The sequence below is a fragment of the Camarhynchus parvulus genome, chromosome 2 (assembly GCF_901933205.1).
Source record: "Camarhynchus parvulus chromosome 2, STF_HiC, whole genome shotgun sequence".
Classification (NCBI taxonomy): domain Eukaryota; kingdom Metazoa; phylum Chordata; class Aves; order Passeriformes; family Thraupidae; genus Camarhynchus; species Camarhynchus parvulus.
The window spans coordinates 80,573,784-80,599,231 of NC_044572.1; the positions used below are offsets into that span (position 1 = coordinate 80,573,784).

Below are 25,448 nucleotides of genomic sequence, written 5' to 3' on the forward strand. Positions count from 1 at the left end.
ATGTTCCTAGTTGTGGCAAACCAATAGCAGGAGGTTAACATACACAGATTGCAAATTGAAATGTTCTGATTGGACATTGTAGGTAAATATTTTTCTGTAGGTGTGTAGCTCAGCACTGAATAAAACTTGGGTTTGTGGGGGGGTGGCACCTCTCCCAGTGGAGCTTTCAAGTCTTACTTGTACAGTGCTATGGCTGACCTGATCTTCGGTGGCTTTTAATGGCTAGCCAGAGTGTCTGACTGGAGGACTCCCAGAGATCTTATGTAGCCTGCGTTTTTGTGATTTGAAGTCAAATCACAGAAATAGCCTGTGGTCTTTGAAGGAGACAACTGGCATGCAGGTGAAAGACATCATTGGATGTATTGTTCTACTTAAATGATGAAAATTTATTTCATATTGAAAGTTCTCTTGAATTTTTTTAAAGGAACTCAACAGGCACAAATTAAGGAGGAGGACTGTGTTATTAACTTATTAACTGTTTTAATAATTGTTTAAATGGTAAGGGAAAAAGCTTCAGGGGAAAAATGTGTTGGAAATCACCAGTGGATTCCCATAGATAGCTCTGTGAGTGCCCAGGGGTATTTTCATATTTATAAGTGACTTGGGACAAAAGTGTGGTGACAAGGTTTATTTCTGAAACTAAGTTTTACGGGACAAAAGAAGGTAAAAAAAAAAAAAAAAGGGGGCAGACTGAAAAAAACACAAAAGAACCGCATGAAATCAAATGGCCATTAAAATGATGGGAGAAATTCAGGATCAATAATGTTAAAATATTTTGAGTTAGCTTAAGGTCTTGACTATAAGCAGCAATTTATCGAAAAAATCACCTCTATATTTTAGTAGCAATTGGGAAGCAAATTTATATCAGGAATTACTCTGAAAAGTGAGAAATTGAAATATTAGACCATTTTCTAAATCTGTGAAGTGTTTGTGCCTTAAAGATGCTGTCCTAGTCTCCTTATCTCAGAACAAGTGAAGTAGAGCAGGAAAAGTTTCAGAGAAAGGCAACAAAAACGAAGAAGGGCAGCAGGATGCAGAAGACATCAATGGAACAGTATTCCATGCAAGAACAACTAACTAGATGAGAGTTTCCAGACTGGAAAAGAGAGAATGACCAGGTTGTAATGCTAGGTGTTTGTAAAATAATAGGAGCTGTGAGGTGTGTGGATGGGAAATGAATACTCAGTGCCACCTAATTTTGTATTAGAAGAGAGATGAGCTGAAACAGGCAGGGAACAGTTTTAAAGCTAGGAAAAGCAGTGTTTTGTTTTGGGAAATTTTTTTTTTTTGCATAGTGTGTAAGTTCTGAAATTCCTTGCCACAACATGCTGTGTGTGCTGCATGGGTATAAAGAGCTTCTGAAGAAATATGGAAAAGGAGGTGGAAGAAAATAAAAAAAAGAATTGATAAACAAAGGTACTATCCCCAGGTAAGAAAGTTACTGAGCTGCAAATTAGGGAAAGTATGAAGTGTTTTGGGGAGAATGGAGGAGAATTTTTGCATGTGGCTGCTCTAAACATCTGCTCTTAGCTGCTTCTGAAGACAGAGTAGTAAGTCAGGCTAGATGTTTTGTCTGAGTTGGTTTTGTCATTTCTGTTGGGCTAAACAGCCTGCCTGACCCACTGTGGTGGTTCTTCAATGCTGTTTTATAAACAGTAAGGTCGCAGGGTGCAGTCCCAGAAGAGAACTCTGTTACTAACACTATTTTAAGAAATGCTAAGCTGTTATGTAATTTGAGGTCTCCCACAGAGCTTGGAGCCTTTTTCCTCATTTTAAGATAAGTCCTTTTAATCTTGTTTTGGCACTTGATAAATTACAATTAAATTTGTTTTAATACGTTCAAGCTGTTTCTTTGAGAGTTCAATTCTTAGTCTAAAAATCTCAGTTTTCTGTTTACCCAAAACTGTTCTCTGTACAGTCTGTAGTGCCTGTCAGGGAGCGAGGAATTACCAGAACACCTTTTCTCAGTCTGTGAGTTCTAGTGAGACTCATTTTGGTGTAGAGACAGTAAACTTCAAGGGGAGAGATAAGCAGGATGAAATGGCAAAGCCTAAAGGAAATACAAAGAGGAGGAGAAACCACTGATAAATTTGGAGATAGTTTTGTGCTTGCGGATTAGCTTGAGAAGCAAAGTGTTGGAGTTATATTATCATGATCAAAGAGGAAAGGCTACAAGTGACAGCATTTCATAATGAGAGCAGTTTAAATGGCTGGAACAGATAAGGTTACTGGAAGGAAGATGGTCATGAGAGAAAATTAGAGGAAAATAGGTGAATTGATCTTAAGGAATTGAATGAAAAGATGTAAACAAAGTTGAGGAACTACTGAATAAAGTTCTGAAGAATTAACAGAATTTTAGGAGCTTAGAGAGGAGCAGATACTGGGAGTGAAAGCAACAGTGTGCTTGGTTTTTCCATCAGTGGTTTATGCATGTGAGATGGATGGATCTGTGCAAGCATTAAAGAGTATTCCAACTTCCTGTACTAGTATATGTGCTTCCTCTGGGAAGTTTTCCAAGGGGACTTGAAATCAAAAAACTTCTGAAGAGGAAAATAGTTTGTTTTTTTCATTAGGTCAGAGAGGTTAGTTGCTCTTGGCAAAAATGAATCCAAAGAAGCTGAAATGGAGACTGAGAATTTCTAAGTAACATGGCCAAGACTTGCAAAGACAGAAATGATACAAAAGTTTCAAATAGTAATGTACAGTTGTGAGGAAAGAGTATTTTTCTTGGGAAGAGGGGATACAAAGGTGTGGGTTAGATATGGATGGATGGGAATTGCAGAATAAGAGCAGTTAAAAGGGAAAGAGGAAGAATTATATAACGTAAGCCATTACCAATTTAAAGTAATGCTTAGGTCAGCCATTTCTCACCCACCTAATTCTTTGACCTCATCCATTTATGAAGAAAAGTTCTTCTTGGGCTTCTGGCTCTTCTGGTGCCTTCCTTGTGGCTCTGTGTGTGTAGTGATGAGGGTTTCCCTTTGTGCAGGACCTGTGGGATTTTAACAAATGAAGCATAACAATGAAAAGCTTGTTAGTAGTAGTTGTTCTTTGTTACAAGAAACCTGCATTGCTTCAAAGCAGCAATAGCAATTTCAGAGTAGAAGGAACTTCATTCTCAGTTAGGAACTTTGTGCCTGGTGTGTAACAGTACTGCAGATCACTGAGCTGCAAACAGCTTTGTACTCAAGTGATGAATTGGGCTGTGCTTGAATCTGCATACGAGGTGAAGAAGGATCAGGGAGGGATGGATTAGGTCCTGGTGCCTAATGGAAAACTCATTGTTTCTTGCTGCAGAGAATGAGACTCTTCCCATTAAAGCCAGTTAAATCTCTGAGATTAATGGCATCTAGAAGCAGGGTTTTAACACCTGGTGTGAAACTAAATGGTCTTTGATTTATAATTTTAATCTCTCTATTTTTTTCTTATGCTTTAAAGTCTAGTTAGGGGTAAAGTTCAGCTTCCCCCCCCACTGGCACAACTGCCCTTCTTCAGGTCACGCTCCTTGCAATAGAGATGCTACCTTTAATTATTGCAGATACCTCTCATTTGTCTAAAGTCTCATGGGATGCTTTCTCTTGTTGTGATGATTGAAAATGTCATAAGAATTTGTAGAAAAGGGCATTGTTTCGAGACTTTTTGAGCTGACTCTGTTGATCCGAGTTTGGTGGATTTATATTTTTTTTTCACATGACAGAGATTTTTCTACTTGCAGTGTGTGCATTAAAATATGTATAATCTGTTTGCTCTGGAAGCCCTTTTGGCAACACCGCTGAAGCAGTTTGAATTATTTTTCACTCAGAATTCAGATTGTATCTGTATAAAATGTGGTGAAATCCAGTGCTGGAAAGCATGCAAGATTGACAGCCCTGGAAATTGAAATCCCTGTTAATCCATGTACTAGCTAGCACAACCTAGCTGGAGCAGACTCTATCTTGGCAGCACAGCTCATGGTTAACCTGATGAGATGACCTCTGTTTCAGTTATTTATTGTTTACAGAGCACTGAAGGTTTGCAAAGATTTTTCACAGTAAAAGCAACATGTTTCAATTTCTGTTTTCAACATCTTTCTACATGGTGTGTTTATTACAGTATAAATACAGGTTTATGTCTTTTAAAAAAGCAGAGCTGTGAACTCTGCCCTGAGTTTCTTCTATAAAAGAGATGTTTGTGTATGGCTGTATTATTAGTTGTAGAAATTGGTAGGGCTGTAGTTAAAGAAACAGAATGCATCATGGTGACATTAGCAATTTAGGATTTCTGCTAGATTGCTCTGCAACTGTCCCATCAGCATCATGGTGAAAGTGGCATGTGACAGGAGAAAGAGTTGGCCACGTATGAAAGGATGGGGGGAATTTGTTCCTGTATCCAAATGTGCACCTCAGAGAGAGTCCCATCCTCTCTCTGGGGGGAAGCATACAGTGGTAGAGCATAGCAACCACATCATGCTAGGAAGTTTGGTATTACTCTGGTAAGTTGAATATCATTCTCATTTGAATGTCCGTCTTCTCAAGTTACACATTCAAGTTACACATTAACACTGCCAGAAATTGTCAGTTTTTACTTGGCCAGATACATATATGCCAGTTTCCTTGTTTGGTGTAGGTTTTTTTGTGTGTCCAGTCCCTTTTCTTTTTGCTCCTCCCTAGATCAAATCCTGCATTTTATTATTGCCTGAGGTACCCAGTGGAAGGGTATTTCATCCTCAGCATTTTCCCTCTGGGCTCTTTATTTTGAATTCCAGCAATAGATTCCGTAGACCCTTCTCATACCTGTGATACGTGTATGTATTTGCGCCACTGCTGCATAAAGTGATGCTTTTCTTCTCTGAATTTTCAACGCCACACCCACAGCCAAACGGAAGGTTTTATTTGTAAAGTATTTTATTGTACTTGTATTTTACCTTGTGTCATTATTAGTCAACGTTTCCAAGGATCCTTTTCATTTGTTTGTTTAGTTTTTTTGTTTTGGTGTTCCTTCAAGAGCTTTGATCTTGGACTGTTGTCCTGGAAGTAGATTTAACAACATTTCTTTCTGTAGCAATGTGCAATTGACATCAATGCAGAGACTTCGTAAATAAAGGAGAAAGACTATAACTGCAAAAAGCTTACAATAGAAGAGATCGAGACTGTGAGATTTTAATGTTTGAGAGCATTTTTAGTACCACTGTCAGGTGAAGAAAAGAAATAAAAGCAGATGCAGGAAAGGAAATGTAGTGTTTTAGCATTTTGTTGGTGTTTACATGAATACCCTCTTGTGCTGATGACAGCATGTTTTGGTTACCTTAAAAAGGAGAGGAGCTGAGGTCTACAGAGACTAGGAGGATGAGGGTGAATGGATGTAGGGGAGCACAAAAATGGGTACAGGCCCTTCTGTATACATTTTGGGGGTGTGCATATATAATATATATTTTTGGTAGTCTCAGGCAGCACTAAGGATCTTGGAGACTGCACGTCATCCAGCCTTGGCATAAAATGAAAGGATGGTCTGGAAGTTTCCCTTTAAGCAGCTGTGGGGGTTCTAAAAAAATTGGATACAAACAAATCAGCCCAAGAAAGCTAAATCTATGCCTTTACTGTTAGTAAAATCTGAGAAAAAATGCAATCATCCTATGTGTTTCTATTTAGGGACTGAAGGTGACCTTGACACATTTGGTCTCTGAAGTGTGGATTCTTCAAAAGGAGCAGTCAGAGCTATGTTTCAGCGTATGCAATCTGTGCATACATACTGTATGCTTATAAGATTCCAAAGTGATAAATGAAAAATGATGGCTACAAAGCTACCAAAGAGATTTTGTATATGATGGAGACATCAGTGACACTTCATGTAATTTAGTCTTTGACTGATGAAAGCTGTCAGCCACTGAGAAACCATTGGGATAGATGTCACTAAAGAAATTGAATTTTCACAACATTGTTAGTTTGGTTTTTTTTTTTATGAAATAGATTTTTTTCCTGAAGGCTTGTAAATGGAAGTCATTAAAAAGAGCATCATCATTAAGAATCAGATAAACCATGGAAAATAAAGTAATCTAAATAAAATAAGAGGATTTTTCAGGCTGGGAAAAATAGAATGTATTTATATTATTATTTTTGAGACACAAATACACAGAGCAGGACTGTGTATGCTCTGAAGAAAACCCACAAGAGGCTTTCCTTTATTGAAACAAGTAAGTCAAGAGCCATTCATTCCTCATTTAACTGTAGGCTATTTGACATGTCCTTATTTGTTGTTTCACATTGAGAGCATTACACCAGATAGTATATGATTTCTGTTGTGTCAAGTTTTACTACTTTTAAGCAGACTTAAAAATATAACTTAAATTTTTAACCATTGTGTTGGAGGAAGAAAATAAAGTTATGATTTATTCTCCTAAGAAGAAGTTTTTTGTTTTCTTTTTTTGTGATATATTTTAGGATCTAGTAAAAAACAAGCAAGTTTGTGTTTACAAGGTTCAGGCATGTGCAGGGATGTTCCTCATCTGTGTAAAACCTCTGTATGTGAATACATGGGGTCTTAAATATAAGCATTGTCGTAATAAAGAATTTGGCCTTTTGTTTTTGCAAACTCTGATGGTTTGGATATTTTAGCTGTAGAATGGTCTTTGCAAATCTTTGTGTCTTCCATTGTTTTTAATTTTACGTGGTTTATTTCAGGAAAAGATTTATTAACTTGATATTTCACAGAAACTTTAAAATATCTGTATCTTACTTCAGGATTTAGTGAGTAACTAAAAATGTGGATGAACTTTCAGAAAGATCTAACAGAAACAATTTCTTTTTTTCCTTCTGACTTCTTATTCCAGGATTCTGATAGCTTTGTCAGGGTTCTCTGTGTTTCTGATTAGCATCTTCAGAAGACAGAACTGATGCAGAGGGAAGCTGTCTGATTTTTTTGTTGCAGTTGTTACTGAATCAGAGATCTATATACAAGGTCTGATACAGAAGAGTGTAATTTGGATTGGTGAAACCCCCTTTGCTTATTGTCATGGGAGTTAATAATGGGATTAGAGGAAACATTAAAAAGTGCTTTCATGTGTGTGTTAAATCTCTGTAAGTCTGTGTTAAAAATCTTGTTGATGTATAAATTATATAAATCATCATCTTTGCAGTGATAGTGTTAAAGGGCTACAAAGTGAAGTAGCAGCCTACTTGTCCCTTATGCAATCTGCTCTGGTGGGAGGTTACTGTGCCTATGGGATGACACGACCAGGGTTGGACCTAGATGATCTTTAAGGTCACTTTTAACCAAAGCCATTCTGTCATTATCTGATACTAATTGTATATTATCTGTACTAATTTGCATAATCAGTGGAGACTGAACTGTTGGATGGTTCAGGCCACCTATCCCATTGGATAATCTGTTGCTTATCCAAGAACAGGTGATAGAATCCAGAGGTTTGGTGAGACACCTGTGTGTTTTGAATGCCTACCTTATAGAAAAGCCATACATAAATGAATAGTTGGGGAACAGGAGTGTTCTATAGCAGAGATGTGGGATGGGAGTTCTGAGCTGCCTTACCTCTCCTTGTCCTTCATATCAGTCTGATAAACTTCTCTGTCACTTAAGCTGTTGCTGTGAAAGCAGAACATATTGGTTATTGATGGGAAGAAACAGATCCAAAGCTGGGAATTAGATGGGAGTTGAGAGGAGTTCAGAGTCTGAAATGCATTTGCAGATGGGGCCACAGGGCTGAGTGGATTTGCCCTAAAAGTTGTGCTCTCCTCCACTGTATTTTGGTTGCCTTAGTTGTGACCACCCTGCATTTGCTGAGAAGTGTTTATTTAATACCCAGTGCCCTTTAAAACTGTACCAAAGAACTTCAGGACTGAACCCACTGTGAGAAGATGAAGTTGCTCTAAATAAAACAGGCTGTCACAATAGTCATTTCATGACACTTTGGACTCATCCAGCAGTTCTTTAAGGTAGTAACTGCTTTAATATAATCTTTAGTTTGGAAGTTTGCCTAGTATTAATGTGCAGAATACCCACTAATAGTTTTGTTTTAACAGTAAAATTTTGTCCTTTAGATTACTGATTCACATTTAAAATATATTATATTACATTTCTATGAAAGCTAAATACCAGGTACTCTCAAGTACTTTTATACAGTGATAAACTAAATATCAGAGAACTGTTTTAAGTTGAATATAAGTTAAAAAAACAAAACCCAGCTATCTGAAATTGCTGTATCACTGTTTTCCTTCTGGTTTCTCTTTACATCCATGTACAAATTTTGGCACGTTTTTAAGTACAGTTTACAAATATAAAAAAGTATGTCCAGATGGCTGCAGCAATAATCTGTGATGTGATGATCTTCTTTTTTAATTATTCAACACATGTGACTCCAGTCTGTGTGGCCTTTTTGCAATTTATATAGAACGCAAGAGCTAAGCTTGCATTACTTTCTTATTGCCTCTTTTTTACCTGCTTCAATTACCTTTGCCTTTGCTTGAAACTACTTTTGTACATCTTCCAGGTTTGACCATCTCCCAGTCCTGAAATTGTGCTTTTAGTTCAATCAAGCCATGTTTCTGAATGGGAATTTTTTGTCATTTTTTTTTAGTTTTTTGGACAACTTTCAAAACACAAGCTTTTGTAATTTAAGAGTATTTTATATATAATGAAGCTTCAGCACATTGTTAATGTAAATTAAGTCACAGCTTTACTTGTAGTTGTGACCCTGGTCCCACATAGATTCTTAATTCTCATTGGTGAAATTTCAAAATTCACTTTCTCTGTGACTGAAAAGCTTGCAGTATGAGACTCAGACCTTAGCAGAAAATGGAAACATGGCTGTGCTTGGTCAGAGGGGCATCCAGCCCAGCATCTGGTCTTAGTCAGGAGCAGACAGCACATGGCTCAGGGAAAAGAGTAAGACGACAGCAAGTAGCAAGTGAGATTTTTCCAGGACATTGTTTCAGTTTCAGGCTCAGGAAGTTTCTGAATTTCACAGTGGGAGTTTCTAGATACTTTATAGCTAGCAATGGGTCCATTTTCTGAAGGTCTCCCTGACCCCATTTTGAAACTGTAATTTTTTAAAATGAGCAGAGCCCTGTTGTACGGAATCTGTTCTGAACTCCTGTTACTCTCAGCACTTGAAACTGTATTTCTCCTACAGAACAGCTTGTGTTCTATGTCGCTGATGGTCTTGACAGTCTGTTGGGCCCTAAGAAAATGTGTTTGGTTTGTCAGTAATAGTACCAACTGGAAAAGGTGCAGGCAAGTGTTGTCTGGAGAGAAAAGAGAAGATGAAATGCAAGGATATATGTGTTGATCCCTTATTTGCTACAGTTTTTCCTTCTCTATTTCCTTTTCCTGCCCTAGCTGACACTTCTGTCCTTTCCTGGATCATTTTCTTTCCTTTTTCTTAATTTTCTTTCAATTTTCTTCATGCCTTTCCCTTGTTAAGCCTCTTCTGTTTCTTTTTTCGCTTTTCAGACTTATTTACGGTCATTACCATTTAATTTTTCCATTAAAGTTATTTTGTAAAAGAAAAACTTTGCTGTCTTAGTAGTCTGAGGTGGAGAATCTTTCCTTTTATTGCCTCGTTTCTGATGGCCAGTCTAAGGATCAGAGTTCAGTGGATGTTCCAAGCACTGCACAGGGAAATGCTCAATGACTGGAACCAGGCGCTAGATATGAGTGGAAGGAAACTTTAGGTAGGAGTCTGTGTCCTGGGAGGATGTCAAAAATGCTGAGGAGCTAATGGATAGCTAAGAAAAAAAAAGTATTTCAAAAAAAGTGCTGACATTTTATTGGAATTTGGGCCTAGTCTGTGCTGATTTGGCTTTATTCCTAATCCTACATTGCCGGTGGTTCTCATCTGCGTGGTCCTGCTGGGTTGGCCTGTGCTTGCTCAGGGCAGCTGAGGTCCACTGGCTGTACACCCCACTGATGAGGCAGAGGAGCCCAAATGTGATAGTTGAGTACCAAGGTGTTGTTACAAACTCCTGGCTTCACTCAGGCCAGTGTTCTTGAAGCAGTGCTTCCTTTGCTGAAATCACAAATATCAGCTCTGTGAGAAGGGCTAGGGAAATAGCTTTGATGACAGATTCTTGTTTTATGACTTATCACCCCTAGCTACAGATATTAGCTGTCTTTTGGCAAAATGTCACTATGAATTCAAGGACTGATTTTTGACTGTGCTAGTCAATGACAGCTGATGGCTGTCTGCCTCTTGCAGAACTTGAAATTTATGCCACTGCAGAAATGAATGACAGTATTAAAAAAAAGTTGAAGGAACTCAGTAATCATTTTTTTAATTGAAGCTGACTCTCACTTTACGCAAATACAAATTAGAATATGCTACTCTGCTGCATAGTAAACAGCCTGCATTGCTGGGTCCAGTGACGACACTTGATGGTGTATGGCTGGATTATTTCACTGCAGATCTGTAGTTTCCAGTCTCATCTCAGGGTTTAGTGAGGTGATCTTTGAGCTATTGCTCTAATCTAACTGGTTATTTGTCTGATATGCAAATTGTTTTTCTAAAGGTATACTGAGTAAGGAATGTATTTCAAAGTAATTATACTATAAAGAAGTATAGATTTGGGGTTTTCGTGCATTTGACAGGAAATAGTATGTGCTACAGTGAAAACAACTGCTTGGGGGATTTTTTGGGCTTTTTTTTTTTTTTTAAGAACCCTCTTTATGCCTGCTTCTGGCCTCCATCCCTTTTTTTCTTCTGAGCTCCAGGGCTTGTCGCTACTGGTGAATTGAAAGCATACACATTGCCTTAGAATTTAGCTAAATTTTTGGTAGGTGTGGTTGAGAGTCTTTTTTATGTATTCTTTTCTCTAACAATCTTCCTCTCAAATGTTTCGCATTAGTTTGAGGAGTTTGGCTTTAAAAAATCAAGAAGAATTACAGAAAGAGGCACTGAGCTGCATTCCAGGGGTATTCATGATGCCCTGTTTCCTGATTTGCCTACATGCTTACTAGTGATACACAGCAGTGTGGCCTTTTTTTGGTGAAGAGGAAACAATGGCTCTCCCTGTTTTTCTTGTCACTTGCAGCCACAAGCAAGTGTTCTTTTAATAAATTGTAAAAAAGGTACCACTAGCAATACAGTAGACAAACTAGGTATTTTTCATAAAATTTTCATGACCAAAGATGAAATAATTACTACTATTTTTAAAGTGTGTGCAGTGGCAAATGGGACAACATCTTTCTTTGTACTCATAATTCTGTTGTCATGAACCCATAGAATGTGCAGTTTGTTTCATTAGTTAAATACTCTTTTTTCCCAGGCTTGTGCTAGTGCAAAAAGGTCATCTGGTCATCTAGTTACTTTTCTTTTTCCAAATCTTTACTGTTTTGCAAAGATGTGGAGCAAAGTGCCCAGGGAAAGTGGAATGAGTCTCCTGCAACAAATTGCATGAGCAGCATCTGCAGGAGTAAACACTGGTGTGCATGTAAAGAAACCCCAGACCTGCTCATGAATGCCTGTACCGAGAACCAGTTCTGAAAGTGGCATCTTTTAAACATGCCAAACCCTGCTGTTTGTACACTTTTATTGACCTAGGTTCACTTCATCTATTACTAAAAATGTAGTTTAAATCCATCACCTATAGAATCAGCAAAGATAGTTATTTGAAAGCGTCTTGCTTTGGGACAGCTGCAGCTAGTGCGGCAGCTTTTGCATACCGTGGCTTATTTTGATTGAACAAAGGAAAATGTAGCTTGTAATTCAGAGGTAAATTGTACTTTCAACATGGTGTACTTTAAGTGATCTTGAAATATTGACATCCTGATTATTTGACTTTATATATATAGACTTCAGTGCCTGGAGGGAATAGTCTTTAAATGAATCTGCTTGGACCTAGCAGTAGCAGTAACCTGCCTTGCATGCTTAGCTGTGCACACTTTTTCTTTTTAGTAAGAGATGTCTTTTTTTGGTTCAACTGAAACAGAAAATCTTGGATTGCTGGGTTTTTTCTTTATGAATTACTGTTGTTGTAGAAATCAAAGGCTACATTTGTAAAATATAATACCTTTGCCTAATGGGCCTCATTCATCTTTATATTTCTTCTAGGCAAGCTGGATCAAAAGAAAGGGAATGAAGGATAGAACAAGTGCACAAGACCCTTTACATACAGGAATAAAATAGTATATTGAAATAAATTGCATCTTATAGTGCTGCTTATTCTGCTTTCTTTTTCATTTTGCATCTTTAGATTGTTTTACAAACTTGTAACATGCAATTTATTGAAAGTCTGAATAAGGATCTCTGATAGAAAAGTTTTGCAAATAACAGGTCAATGTGCAAATATTTATCAATAGTTAAATAGCTGGTCAGTGTCACTATTTGGATATATGTTTTGAAGAGTTTTTACCTGGCCATTATTGTCATTGCTGAGAGAGATTTACATATGGAAATTATACAGAAATCAAGGAAACTGGCTGAATCTTTTCATGCTTAGGGTTCTCTTGGCTTTGTCGTTTCTTGTCAGACTGCTTCAGGCTAGCTATCCCTTCTTGGCATGAAAGCTGCACTTTCAGTAAGGAGAGGGGGTGATTTCAGGAAAGATTACTTTGTCTGCTTCAAGCCTTCTGACTTGTGGCAGTGTCTCAGGTCTGTGTAGCTGCTTCCACAGGCTCACTCTTACAGCTGCTGTCTCGGACAGCGATGGAGCTGGTGCAGTGGTCCTTGCTCTAAGATGTACAGAAGGGAGCAATCTAGCCTGTACAAGTTCTGTGGAAAAAGATTCAGTTTTGAAGTCTTTTCTAAGGTGTCTGTTCATTGCTTTGTGCTGTGGGTATATGTTGAAGGCATGTTTCTTTGGAGGGGATGTAATTGTATTTTTTGCAGGGCTTGGAGTTGTATGGGCTTTTTGGTTCTTGGGGGAAGAGTTTTGTTTGATTGGTTATCCTTGTTTTGTTTGTGGATCTTTAAAAATATATTTTTTATTTTTTACTCTAGAAGTGTATTAGGTGCAGTCTCCAGACTCCTTTCTCCTTCCATGCATACACTAGTGTAGTGAAATGGGTAGAAACTTAAAGAACTTGTGATGAGGTTTCTATCTACTGCCTTGATTTACTGTTCTTCTGTCAGTTAGGGCCTCTGAAGATTCTCCTCTGCATTGTTCCAAGTAAGCTTCTCCTCACAGTGCCCTGCAATAATGTGTTTAAATTAATACATCAAAAGTCATTCATAGACTTAAATTAATAAAATAGTGCAATACACATAAAGCTAGAGGTTGAGGCAGAGAGAAGTTTACTCTGTGACTGTTTTTTTCTGAGATATATGGTCATAAGTGTACGCACACCCTTCTTTTTTCCTTCTCTTTTCTCCTTGTTTTTGGATATTCTAAATGAGAGAGTGTTTCCTGTCTCAGTTTTTGCCATGTGAGATACCTGCAGTGAGAGGAAGAGTTCAGCTAGTAAGGAAAAACTCCTTGGCCCCAAAATTCTTCCACAGCATGACTATAACATGCAAACAACTGTGTCGGAGACCACCTATGGCATGTAAGTAGTCTGTCAGGACAGAGGATGCTGTTTGGATTTAGGGGCCAAGGAAAGGTGGTGTTGTGAAGGAATCTTTGCTTCTGCTACTGAGTTTTGTTCACAGGGGACAGGTGGGACAAGTCCTCTCAATACCTGCAGGGTACAAGACATCAGGCCTGTTAACATTTACATCTTAGTCCTTACTAGTACCACTATTAGTCCCATGAAATTAAGTATCCTTTTTGTAATGGAAACCAAGCCATCCATACCTATGTGTGAATTTAAAATTTGGATGAAGGGTGGTGGTCCTTTTCTTTCTTCCTGGAGAAACAGGATTATCTTTTTGCTGTGTTTGCTGAGTAGAGCTGTTTTTTTTTTTTGAAACTTGGCTGGGATATGGAAGCCTTCTTGCATGAAGACCATGGGCTTCATTGACAGCCATAGAGACAAAGAAGGCTGTGATTTCAGTACAAATGTTTCATTTTATTCTTGTTTAATTATTTTCCATTATAGTCACACATTTATGAGTATTTATGAGACTTTCAAAATTAAAAGAAAGTTGTGGTTTTTTTTGTTTTTGTTTTTTGTTTAACATGGAATTACCATATTACTAGATCTTGAGATACTTGCTGATGTACTGTCTGCAAGAAAAACATTTTTTGAGACTTTCATGAAGGTATCAGGCCTTCATTTTGCTTGCACAAACATAATCTTACAGAAATCTGAATTAGAAGTAGCTGTTAGTAGTGTATTTGTATGATCTTTAAGTTAGGAATAGGAACACTACAACCCACATAAACTAATTGAATTTGTGTAAGAATAGTGCATCATACATATAAATATCAATCTTACAGAAAATGGATTATAAAACATTGGAACAAGTGCTTTATGCACTACATACGTTAGTATCCGGAATTTCCATGACCAGATACTGCCTGTTGTAAGCCACAAGCACTTTGTAGGGCCGGATTCCTATTGGTAAATGACATCATAAGACACTACTTAGGAAGGTAAGGATATGAATCCAACTGCCTCAAAGTTTCTCCTTTTTTTTCCAGTAACTTAAGAAAATTTAGCAAAGAAGCTAAAATTGACTATTGAATTTACTGCTCAGATATATTATGCCTTTGATCTATTTATTTTAGTTTAAATGAATGAGGATTAGAAGTGTCCATGTCTAGGCTGGAAGACTACCAAAGGCAGCAAAATAAGGTGGTAAGAGAAGAGCAGTTAGTCTTATGAAGTCTGGTGCTAGTAACGTTAGGGACCAGAGTTTACTATCCATTCTTTTTTCTGAATCTAGCTTTTAGAGCATACTGCTGTTATTGTGGAGTGTTTTTTCATTAACAGCCCTTTGTTTTATGCATTTAGGATGTTTATTTTACGCAAATAGAATGTTTCCACCTTATTAAACAGCACACTACAATTCAGTGAGATCAAGCATATTAGAACTCAAAATTGCTGATTTTCTCTTCCTGAATGCCTCTATTAATTAGCAGAGTGACATTTCTGCTTTTATGGAGCTGTCTTAAATCTCTGGTCTTCCCCCATGAAAGGCAGTGATGTCTCATTTCTGCATTTCATCAGCGCGCAAGCCTGTGTGACTCACTAAAGCTGCTAGTGGTGAAGGTTTCTTTTGGGTTGTATGATTAGTTGGTAAATGCTTGGCACATTTTTAGTGAGGAAACTAAAGGAACCGGGTTGGATCTAAAATTATAATGGCACTATACATATTCTGTTACTTATATAAGGGTCTGGTTATTGGATGTTTCAAAAAATCAGGGAGTTGAGCTTCAACTTTTTTCTGATTCAGAATGAAAACCATTGCAATGTTCATTGATACCTAAATTTTACTAGAAAGGAGTCTTCATCATTTGAGTCTTCAATTCACAGCCTTGTCATCAGTCAGGAAATGGATGGGGACTAAGCCAGTGTCAGAGGCAGTGACCCTCACTGCTGTAAAACAAAAGTGCGTGTCAGAGCACTGAGGTGAATCTTGTCCTAGGCCCCTTTCTGTGCTGTTCCAAACAAGCTCTTTAGATAGGCAAAAAATACCTGCTCTAGGGCTGTTCTCTCAAAGTAGTCATTCACATGAGGGAGCAATTCCTCTTCTACCTTGTACTTGCAAGAAGTCAAAGCACTCCTTCATCTCTGAGGAAAGCAAGGCAAGCAGCAGTGGATCCAAGTGAACAGGGAAAAGAGATTTAAAAGTGTCTGCTCTATTTAAGAGGATAAAATAAAAAATGTTGGAGAACATTCTTTTCCCCTCATGTTACAAAATAAAAGAGAGGGGATAATGAATAATGATTTTTTAATCCTGCTGGGTGATCAATTTTCCTAAATTGGGTAACTGATGATAGGTGTGTGAAGTGATTAGAAGAGCAACTGACAGCATAATTTTGAGTAGTCAGATGCTGCACAAAAAGGAAGCAATGTTGTTTTGTTTTAAACTTCAAGAATTATCTATTTTTTTCTATGGTTTGCTCTCGTTCTTAAATTTCTTTGAATTCTCCAGGTGCTTTTCCCACATGAATGCAAGAAGAGTAGACAGTTAAAAGAAGTGACTGCTGTGAAGGACAGCATGACCACCATGAAAGGAAGCTGCTTCTTCACACTGCTCTTGGCAGGACTTGGAGTGTTAGGAATACTGGAGTCAACAACAACAGAAGATACCCACTGCCACAGAGCTGAGCACCCAATTATTGCATACAAAGGTAAGATGTAAATGCCAAAAATCTTTTCCAGAAGTAGGCTAAGTATTTTGTAATCACTTAATGGAAACCTCTGCTTTTAATGTAGAATGACATGGGAAAAAGGTACATTCAGTGCTGTTACATAAAAATCTGGGCTGTATTCTATGCAAATTAAATACAACTAAGCTTTCAAATTTTGTTCAGCATTTGTAGCTGAATGTATCACTTAAAGGTGGGTGACTCATTTTCCTTTGCGATTACAACCAGCCTGTACTGTTCCATGGAGTTATTCATTTCCAAGTGCACAATTCTACATGTGTGCCCTCAATTTCATGAAGGACTGTGTTCAATTGCCTTCCCTTCTTCATTAAGGCGTTAAACAGGATGGCTCCCAGGATCAACCCTTGTGTTATTCCACTTGGTAGCGCAGGTAGAATAAGGGGTATTAAACATTTACTCTCCAAATGATAGTTCTTGAATCCTTCTGCTAAACAACAGATGCCTTCTTTGATACCTTAGTGGTGGCATTGAGTCCCTCAGCATCATCCATTTCTGCTGCCACTAGGTCGGATCTGCCCAAGTCGGATGTTTTCCCTGTTCAACCTTTCATCCCTATTCAAACTTCCATTACTATTGGAGTGGTAGAAGCTGTTCCTGTTGTCCTTGACATTCCATGCAAATAGTAACTCCCACTGAACTTTAACCTGACGTAATCCCTGCATGCCCATATGGTCTTTCTAAATTCCTCCTTGTCCCTGCTGGTGCCTGATACAGCCCTTTTTGCAGTGGATATGCGCAAGTTCCTTCTTTCACCAGGACAGTCTCTTCATACATGTAGTTGTCATCTTGAGTGTTGGGGTGGAACGCTGAGGAACAGTTGGAACAAAGCAAAGAATACTTGGAGGATGTTTTCTTTAAAAACCTGAGGCAGTTAATAACTTATCTGCCTTCTTTTTGTTTATTTGAATTGAGAATTTTCCATTACTGTCACAACTTAGAGGGAGTTCCAAATAGTTTCTAGTTAGGAGGACGTAGGTATTAAGATGTATTATATTTCACACTGCATTCCTCCTGTTTCTCTAAGAAAGCACATGTGTAAGTTTTTCATTTCAATGAATTAGAATTTATTGAATTTTAATTGGAAAAAGATTTGTTTCCATTCTTTTCTTAAACTTTGGGAAAATAATGTTGTTTTTTTCCTGAAACTATTTTGTTCTGGCACTTTAATGGTTTAATAATAGTAATGGTACCAGCTGTCCTGTTCTTCAATACACTGGAGAATGAACTCTGTACCTCAGAACAGCAAACCACCAGTGTATTGTGAAGGAGGGACCTTTATCACTCCCTTATTGATGTGCTAAATAGTGTGAGTTATTCTGATGAAATACCTGGTTTCCTTAGCATTCATATTGTGGTATAATTTAGTTTAAAATGCTATTTTTTATCAGAACTCGCAAACACAATACTTAAAGTAATTAAAGTAGAACGGATAAAATTCTGGTACTTAGCTTCTTAATTTCACAAACCAAGAGATCGCTGCATGTACTTTTTGGTTTTGTATATGCAACTGTAAAAGAAAATAATTGAGACTCATTAGCAGTGCTGTGTTCTAGGAGTTGATTAAAAATATGTTGCTTTATGAATCTAATTCAGCCAATATTTAGGTGGGTTTTGTGAATTTAGACTGATCCTGCCTTCTAGACCTCTCTTGTTCTCTGTCATATTTAATTTCTAGTGATGTCCTTCCAGTTCCAAGTCACTATGCTAAGGCTTTTTGGGAATAGAGGCCATATTGTTCCAGTTGCATTTTTTGATATAGCCAAAGTTAACGTCACAGTTCGAGTTTACTGAAAAAAACCCAATTTATTTTTACTGTAAATATATGTGGGAAACATAATTATATAGAAACGTTTATGGTCAGATCTTAAATATGAGATCTAGTAAGATTTTGAATGCCAGGGTCCCTCTTGACCTTTTTGGTAAAAATACCATTAGTACATATCCATAACATACCTTAGCCTTTATGAACTGACATCTCTTGAAAAATATTCTGACAAACTGTAGTTCATACTTCACACAATGATCTGTTGGGACTCCTTAATAACTCTTGAAAAGTACACATAGAAACACATTTGCAGTGCAGAATACAGCATGTGATAGCTGGGTAACCTAGCTGGTGTGGTCACACAGCATTTGACTTGTAGTTGCAGGACTGCCAGTTAATGGAAAACAGAAGTTTTGAGACCCCAGGAAAAAGTGCCTGAGAGGTTTATTTTTGAATCTGTATGTTAGGAATGGATTAATTGGGGTATCAGAATAAAAGAAGACAGATGTGTGTGAGAAGCCACTCTCTGAATGAGTCTTGCAATAGGAGTTGGCAAGTTTCAACCAGCCTTACTGATATCCATATTCTTCCTGAGACATTTGCTGACTTCATGAATGCCTATAGGAAAATGCTCTCTGTATCTGCTGATGTCATTAGTACTGCTAACGACCAGTAGCAGTTGAGAAATCAGACCAGTGTTGAGTTGAGAAATCAATTTGTAAATTTAAAATCCCTTTGAGTGCTGCATTAATGCCCTGGTCTGTAAAGTCATCTTGTAGCAGTGTTAGATCCACCACAGCTAAATACTGTGTGGCTGTAGTACTGTAATACTGTGCTTGGTGCTGAACGTCAGCCAAGGCTGAGTGGTATTGAGTGGTAGGTGCTTTAGAGCTTGTAAACTCAGTACTAACTTTACAGAGATATCAACTCTTTTATTTTACTTATAACTGATCAAAGCCCTCTTTTTTTGTAGTTTCTGGTATGCCAAAGTAGCAGTGTACTTATTTGATTTGTCTTCCTTTGAGAGGTAAGGTAGATGAAGTATAAACTATTAAATAAAACTAATGGAGTGAGAGTCTGGTGTAGTGTATGGGTGAACAGCTGCAAAAAAAAAAAACCCTAATAAAAAGACAAAATAGTCTCCAGGAGTTGTCACAGTGAAATATGAAATGGGAGTATCGCTCCTGAAAGAGCTTGCTTTCTTTCCCACTGCTCATCAAAAATTGCTCACTTTGGTGATGATTCTGTCAAGCTACCTTGTGTAGAGATGCATATACTATTTCTAGCACTGATTTTTCCAGCTTAATAGTTTTAGTTGAAGACTGTGATATATCTTCTGATAGGAAAAGGCAAGAATTTCACCCAGTTGAGAACCAGTTGAGAAATTTTGCTGAAGTACTTTGTTAGCTGGTGAAAGTGGAAAAAGAAGATGCAGTAGCAGGAGATGCACACACTTTTGAAGAAGAAGATCCACGCAAAGGATTTCTGGCATGATCTCAAAGATTTCATTTTATGTCTCTCATACACAGTATTAATAACCATGTTGTAACAACCATGTTGTTTAGCTGCATAATTAATATTAGGACTGCAAAATGCACTTCTTTGCTCTCCCAGAATCTATAAGAAAGGCTGCTATAGATCAGAAAATGTTGGCAGCTCTAAAATTTCTTATCATAGAGCTTCCTTAAACTAGAATAAGGTGGTTTGTGTCTTCCTTGGAAGCTGAAAATTTCCTTTTCTCATTATTTAAGGTTGTTAGGAATTATCACAAAAAAAAAGATTTTATATAAAATAGACCTCAAAGTATTGGACTGGCAGGATCAGCCCAGGAGTGAGCAGTTCAGTGTTTCATGTGGTGAAACTGACTGATGGTGCATGGTCTCTCTTTGAAGTTCCTTTTTCTCTCTCTCTCTCTCTCTCTCTCTCTCTCTCTAAGGAGGAGTCTGTGTCTAGAAGTGCAAAAAAAGTGTTAATCTGTTGAAATGCAGGCTTAAAGAAAAAAAAAAAAAAAAAGTTAAAAAATCTGTCTTCATATGCTAAGAATTCGTCAGCTACACTAACTAATTAAAATAGTTGGAGTCAAGGGCTTATAAATCAAATGTAACTTAGAACTGGGTGAAAGGAAAGAGGGTGCAGATCACGGAATGGATACACAGAGACTCACTGTGAAATCTTTGATCTTTACACACCTTTTCAAATGCTTAAAATGTAAAGAAAAGGAAATTATGCTTGAGGTAGGTTAAGAGTTAGGACAGAAGAAGGGCTTAAATAAGCTACTCATTAAAGATTTTATTTTTACAAATTTTATTTTTATTAAATTTTACAAATTTTATTTTTATTCAATTTTATTTTATTTGGATATACTTCTCGTTTGCTTGCAGATATGAAATGTTAGCTCTGTAAGTGTATTAGGGTTTACTGATGGTCAGCTACTTGGAAAAAAAACATTCTCCTATTATAGTGAAGGAATTGTAGTATGGTGTTTAACTTGAACACTTAGAGAAGGCTGTAAAAACCACATTTGCTCTATGGGGAACAATGATGCTTTGTAAAGGTTGAACTATTCTTAAGCAAAAAAACCCAAAGCAAAATGGTTTAGTGGTGCTATGTTTGTCTAAATATTTCCAGCATTTCATAGTCCACCTGCACTACAGAACCTTTGTGGTAGCTCTCTGTGGACCTGACCTTTTATTAAATCATATAAAAACTCAACAAAACAAAACCAGAAATGAAAGCAATCACCAAAAAGGATAGAAGTAGTTACAGTGGCAGCTTGTTTCCCCAGACACACACTTTTGCTGAACTTTGAAACACCAGACCTTTCAAAACTCAGCCTAAGACTTGTTCTGTAGATAGACCTGATCCATGAGGTAGAACTGAAGAGGCCATCACAACTGCTTAGCAGCATGTGAGTGAGCTGGAAAAAAAATTGACCCAGATACAGTTTCAGGTGTGAAATTTTAGGTATTGATTGTCCGGCAGTTTACCTGCATAAAGTTGAATTTCTTAGGCTTTTCTATAAGAAATAAAATGCAGTTGTGAACTTGACTTAATTGATACTGGGAGAACAGCAGAGATCATTTGCTCTGGGGCGAGTCTCATTCTTTTAGGCTCTCATAAAATAATCAGAATTTAAAGTTGTGCTGTCTCAACAAAAAAGCATCAATTTGCATAATTTTAGAAGCAATATTTAGGGATAATTTAAATACATACTGTGCCGTAACAAAGTTATCTGTTGAATAAACATGCTCAAAAATAGCAAGTCTCAGTCCATAGAAGAAATGAACTTAAACCCTTCATTTCAACTTGAGGTTAACCAGAAAAGAAAAATAGCGTAGTTATTTTTGATTCCTTGGTTAGAGAATCCTAAGAAATATATTTTCTTAACCTTATTGTCTGACCACCACAGAATTCCCTTAGTTGATGTTTGTCTAAGTAATATAGACTCAGTACATTGCTCTGCTCATTTTATCCTGTGGTTTGTGTATGGAGTGCATGCACTAAACATGTGGCAAGGGGAAATAATATGTGGGCTGGATGAAGGAGGATAAATGGCATATAAACTTGGTTTTGTTTATAGTCTTCTCTTTCTCCTAATCTTGTTGGAAGTTTTCTTTTAAACTAATAGTAGTCTACTAAGCTGTTTAGCTTTTTCTTTTTTTTCCCAATTTTTCATAAATACATTTCGAAGATGATCTGCCAGAATCTGCAGTGGGATTAAGGTTTCCATTATTGCTTTCCATTATGTATCATCTTTTGGGTTTTTCTTTAAATGAAGATGATTCATCAGTGAAGAAGCATTGATTGCTAGATGTTGCAACTTTGGTTTGTATAGATGATAAGACTACGAGATTGTTTGCACTACTTTGCCAAGAACCAGCCCATCTTATGGAGCAAAAGAATTCCTTTACCAGTTCTATATTTTTTGTATTGAATCAGGTTTGGTTTTGCTTTTGTATAGGTGATTAAGCTTCTGGTAGGGAACAGCAACCTTCAGCTCTTTACTGTTAATTAAAAAAATATCTTTGGAGACTGAAGGTCACCATCCTCCTATATTTCCCTGAATCACCCAGTGTCATTGGTGCCCATTCCCATAAAAATGAAGGAATGGCAGGGGATGAATTCTTGAAGCAAAGGACTAGCATACCAGGTACTTTTTTTTCCCCTCTGAAAATGATCATTTTTTGAAGCAAGCATCAATGGCATCCCAGTCAAGTACTGGACCTTCGTGGAATGCCAATAATTTTCATAAATTTTGATGATATAAAATTATCAGTGGCTGCAACGACTAGTGAGCTGTGCAGACATGTCCTATGAGCCTTTCCATGGCTGATTTGTTCCTTATTGCCCTAATGTGGCTCTTTAGAGCATGTGCAGTTCTCTGGTTGTTCACAAAGAGCAAAATGAGTGAGAGGCTCCTACCGCATTCCACTGTCTGTACAAAGTGGGCAGATGGACTTAAAATCTGGAATTTTTGTTCTTTTTCTTTTTTTCTTCTTCTTCAAAAGAGCTGTATTTTTTGCTAAAATGTTGTAAATCATCCAAGCTGGGATATGTTAAATAAACAGATCAGCAATCAAGAAATAAAGCTCGTATGCAGATGAAATTCTGTCAATTTTTTTATGTGTGCTTAGAGCAAGAGGGAGCACAATATTGTTCTGATTTTTTTTCTGTTTTATTTTTTTTCCCCACCAGATAGAGTTTCAATTCTTTTCATAAGAAAAGACTGGAGAAAAGGGGGCTTGGGGGTGACCTTATCATGCTCTACAACTGCCTGACAGGAGGCTGTAGCAAGGTGTGGGTTGGTCTTTTCTCCAGAGTAACAGTGGTGGGACAGGAGGAAGTGGCTTCAAGTTGTGTCAGGGAAGACTTATATTGGATATTAGGAAAACCTTTGTCATGGAAAGCATTGTTGCACATTGAGCCAGGCTGCCCAGGGAGGTGTCAGAGTCACCATATCTGGATGTATTCACTGGAGATATGGCACCTGGGGAATTGGTTTAGTGGCAAGCTTGGCAGTGCTGGGTTAACAGTTGGACTCCATGAGCTTAGTGATATTTTCCAACCCAAACCATTCTATAATTCTCAGTAACTTAGACTGCTAGGTCAGAGAAGATGTCAACAATGGCAGTTACTGGCCATCTGATCCTGGGCAGCTTTGTTTTCATACTTTGTAATGACACAGTTACTGGAAAGACTCATCCCAGTGGTCTTCCCTTTCAGATTCTGTGCAGTGTTTATGGGGCCTGTATTGCTGTCACTTGATGGCACCTGCTGCCCTTACTGCCTGTCACTGAATGTCGCCTTCTGCTGCATATCACTTTGTCTGAGGGACTGGGGAAACCCTGGCCCATCCTTTGGCCTTGCTTCAAGTTCTAAAGTTTCAAGAATTTTAAGAGATGGGGAGGAAAAACAGTACTTAAAATTTTGATTTTCTTCTTAATTTCTTAAATACCCAGAGCCTTACCAATAATCTTACCAAGATACATTTGTTTGTTGGATAGCTTGCGTGGAAATAGAGAACCACAGTTAGTGCTTCTTCAAAGTGTTTTGGTTTTTTGGTTTTTTTTTTTTTTCTTCACATGCTTTCTTCCCTGTCTTCCTTCTGTGGCAGTGCTTGTGTGCTGTTGACAAGACTTCAAGGACACTGGGTAGCAGCTGATTTTGTGTGGCTGAATGTGGTAGATACTTGTTACCTGACAATTTGTCATTTTCAGGTTGGACCAAACTTTGACTTGTCCTAAGCTTGTCTTTCCATTTCCAGTGCTCACTTCAGATTTTGTTTTGATGGATTTATAGTTATTTTCTACCATTTCTGAGAATTAGGACCTGACTGTTTTACAACCAGCTCTACAATAAATCTACTAAAGTAGATGTTAATAGTGACAAACCCCTGGAGTTTAGCAGTGGCTTTTAGAACAAAAGTAAGTTCTACAAGGAGAAGTGTTGATTGTAGTGTTTTGGTTATTTCTTTTTTTTTCTTGCATGTTAACTTATTTTTTTGGCTTTGGGGCATCCTTTTATTTTTGTGGTGGGAGAGTGGAGGAGGTGGGGAATATATTGCTCTTTGAAGTCCTGGCTCCAAACTCTTAAAAAGATCAGTGTCAGACTTTGTTCTCTATACCCTTTGTCTTTATAATATGTCTTATTTTGTTGAGTTTTGTATTTCTGCATGAAATATCATCTGACCTTTATTTTTTGAGCTACAGTCTTGGGCAGAATTGATAGGATCAAGAAATTTTATTTTGCTGAAACAATGTAAATAAAAAGGTTTATTAAGTTCATATGTCAACATAAGTAAGAATGCATCATTGCAGGATGGCCAGTTCTAGCAAAAAAAGCAAAAATTCAAGCATAGATATTTCCAACAAAAGTAACAGTGCAACTGTCTATGGGCAGTCTGTATTCTGCTCCCAAAAATACATGTATTGAAACTGAGCAGACTTCTTTACAAAACTCTGTCTTGAGACTAAATAATGATTTCCCATAACTATACAACACGATTTCCTTCAAAATGAATTCTTTGGCTGGTTGCCAAAGCCAGCATGTAAGTGTTAAAATGCAAAAGATTAAACCCCTCTGAAGAGAGTGCATGACTGAGGATGGCAAATGTTTTTCATGGTCAGTCTTCCCTCTGTCACATTCAGGAAGATTGGCAGCCGCAGCACAGGGACCAGAGGTGGTAACTTTAAGGAGTAGCTGCTCTCCCTGGGAAGAGCATTAGGGCTCTGTGCTGGATGAGGTGTGAAGTTAGTGGTTTTTAACTGTGCTGGGAGTACTGAAACCACTTTCATCTAGGTGGGGGTTCAGTCTTTTTTCCCTTACGCTTTCTTGTATTTGTATGCAATGTGTGTGTTTGAACAATGAAGCACAAACAATTCCAAGCCCTTGTTCAGAAAAATAAGAAATAAGCAGGCATTGCAGCAGATGTTCCTGTCTCTACCCTGAGGGCGCAGACAGTCAGAACCCAAATTCCCTTTAATTATCCCAGTAATAGACATATGCACACGCATAAGAATGCAGCAATATGTACTTCTAGCTGGGGAGCTCTGGCAGGGCAGAGAAAACAGGAATGCAGGCTAGATTTGAGATCTTGAAGGTTAGAGTGCATTGTTCAAGCAGGTGAAGCAAGCTGGGACAGGGCAACTGCTGTGACTGCATCTGCCCTGCCTGGAGAGCAGTGGACAGGTGGCCAGGGCAGCCACTTTGTGCCTTCTGAGAGAATTAATGAAAGATGAGAGTAGCTGGGTAAAAGGAAACAAGTTTACCATAGGCTTAAGAAAGAAGTTCAAGTTTTCATGCATTCAAAGTGAAGAAACATATACTGTAGCAAGTGTGTTCATTTTCTCTTTTCCCCATTAATTATAAATTACTTACAGCCCTGCCTCATTACCTCCAAAATTGTTCTGAAGCTGTAATAGCTGTTCGTAAAATGAATGCGCAGTAAACAGGTGGTGAACTTTCTGGAGAATATCAAGAGG

The 25,448-nt window shown here is 37.7% G+C and overlaps 1 protein-coding gene across 5 annotated transcripts in view; it reads left to right on the top strand.

Moving 5' to 3' along the window:
- Nucleotides 1-25,448, top strand: part of SEMA5A (semaphorin 5A) — a 314,550-nt gene that overhangs the window by 83,132 nt on the left and 205,970 nt on the right. For all 5 annotated transcript variants that reach the window (XM_030969771.1, XM_030969785.1, XM_030969762.1 and 2 more), the window contains one exon: nt 15,965-16,163. In XM_030969771.1, the coding sequence (XP_030825631.1) occupies nt 16,031-16,163 (133 nt within the window). In that variant the 5' untranslated portion in view covers nt 15,965-16,030. The remainder of the gene's footprint in view (nt 1-15,964; nt 16,164-25,448) is intronic.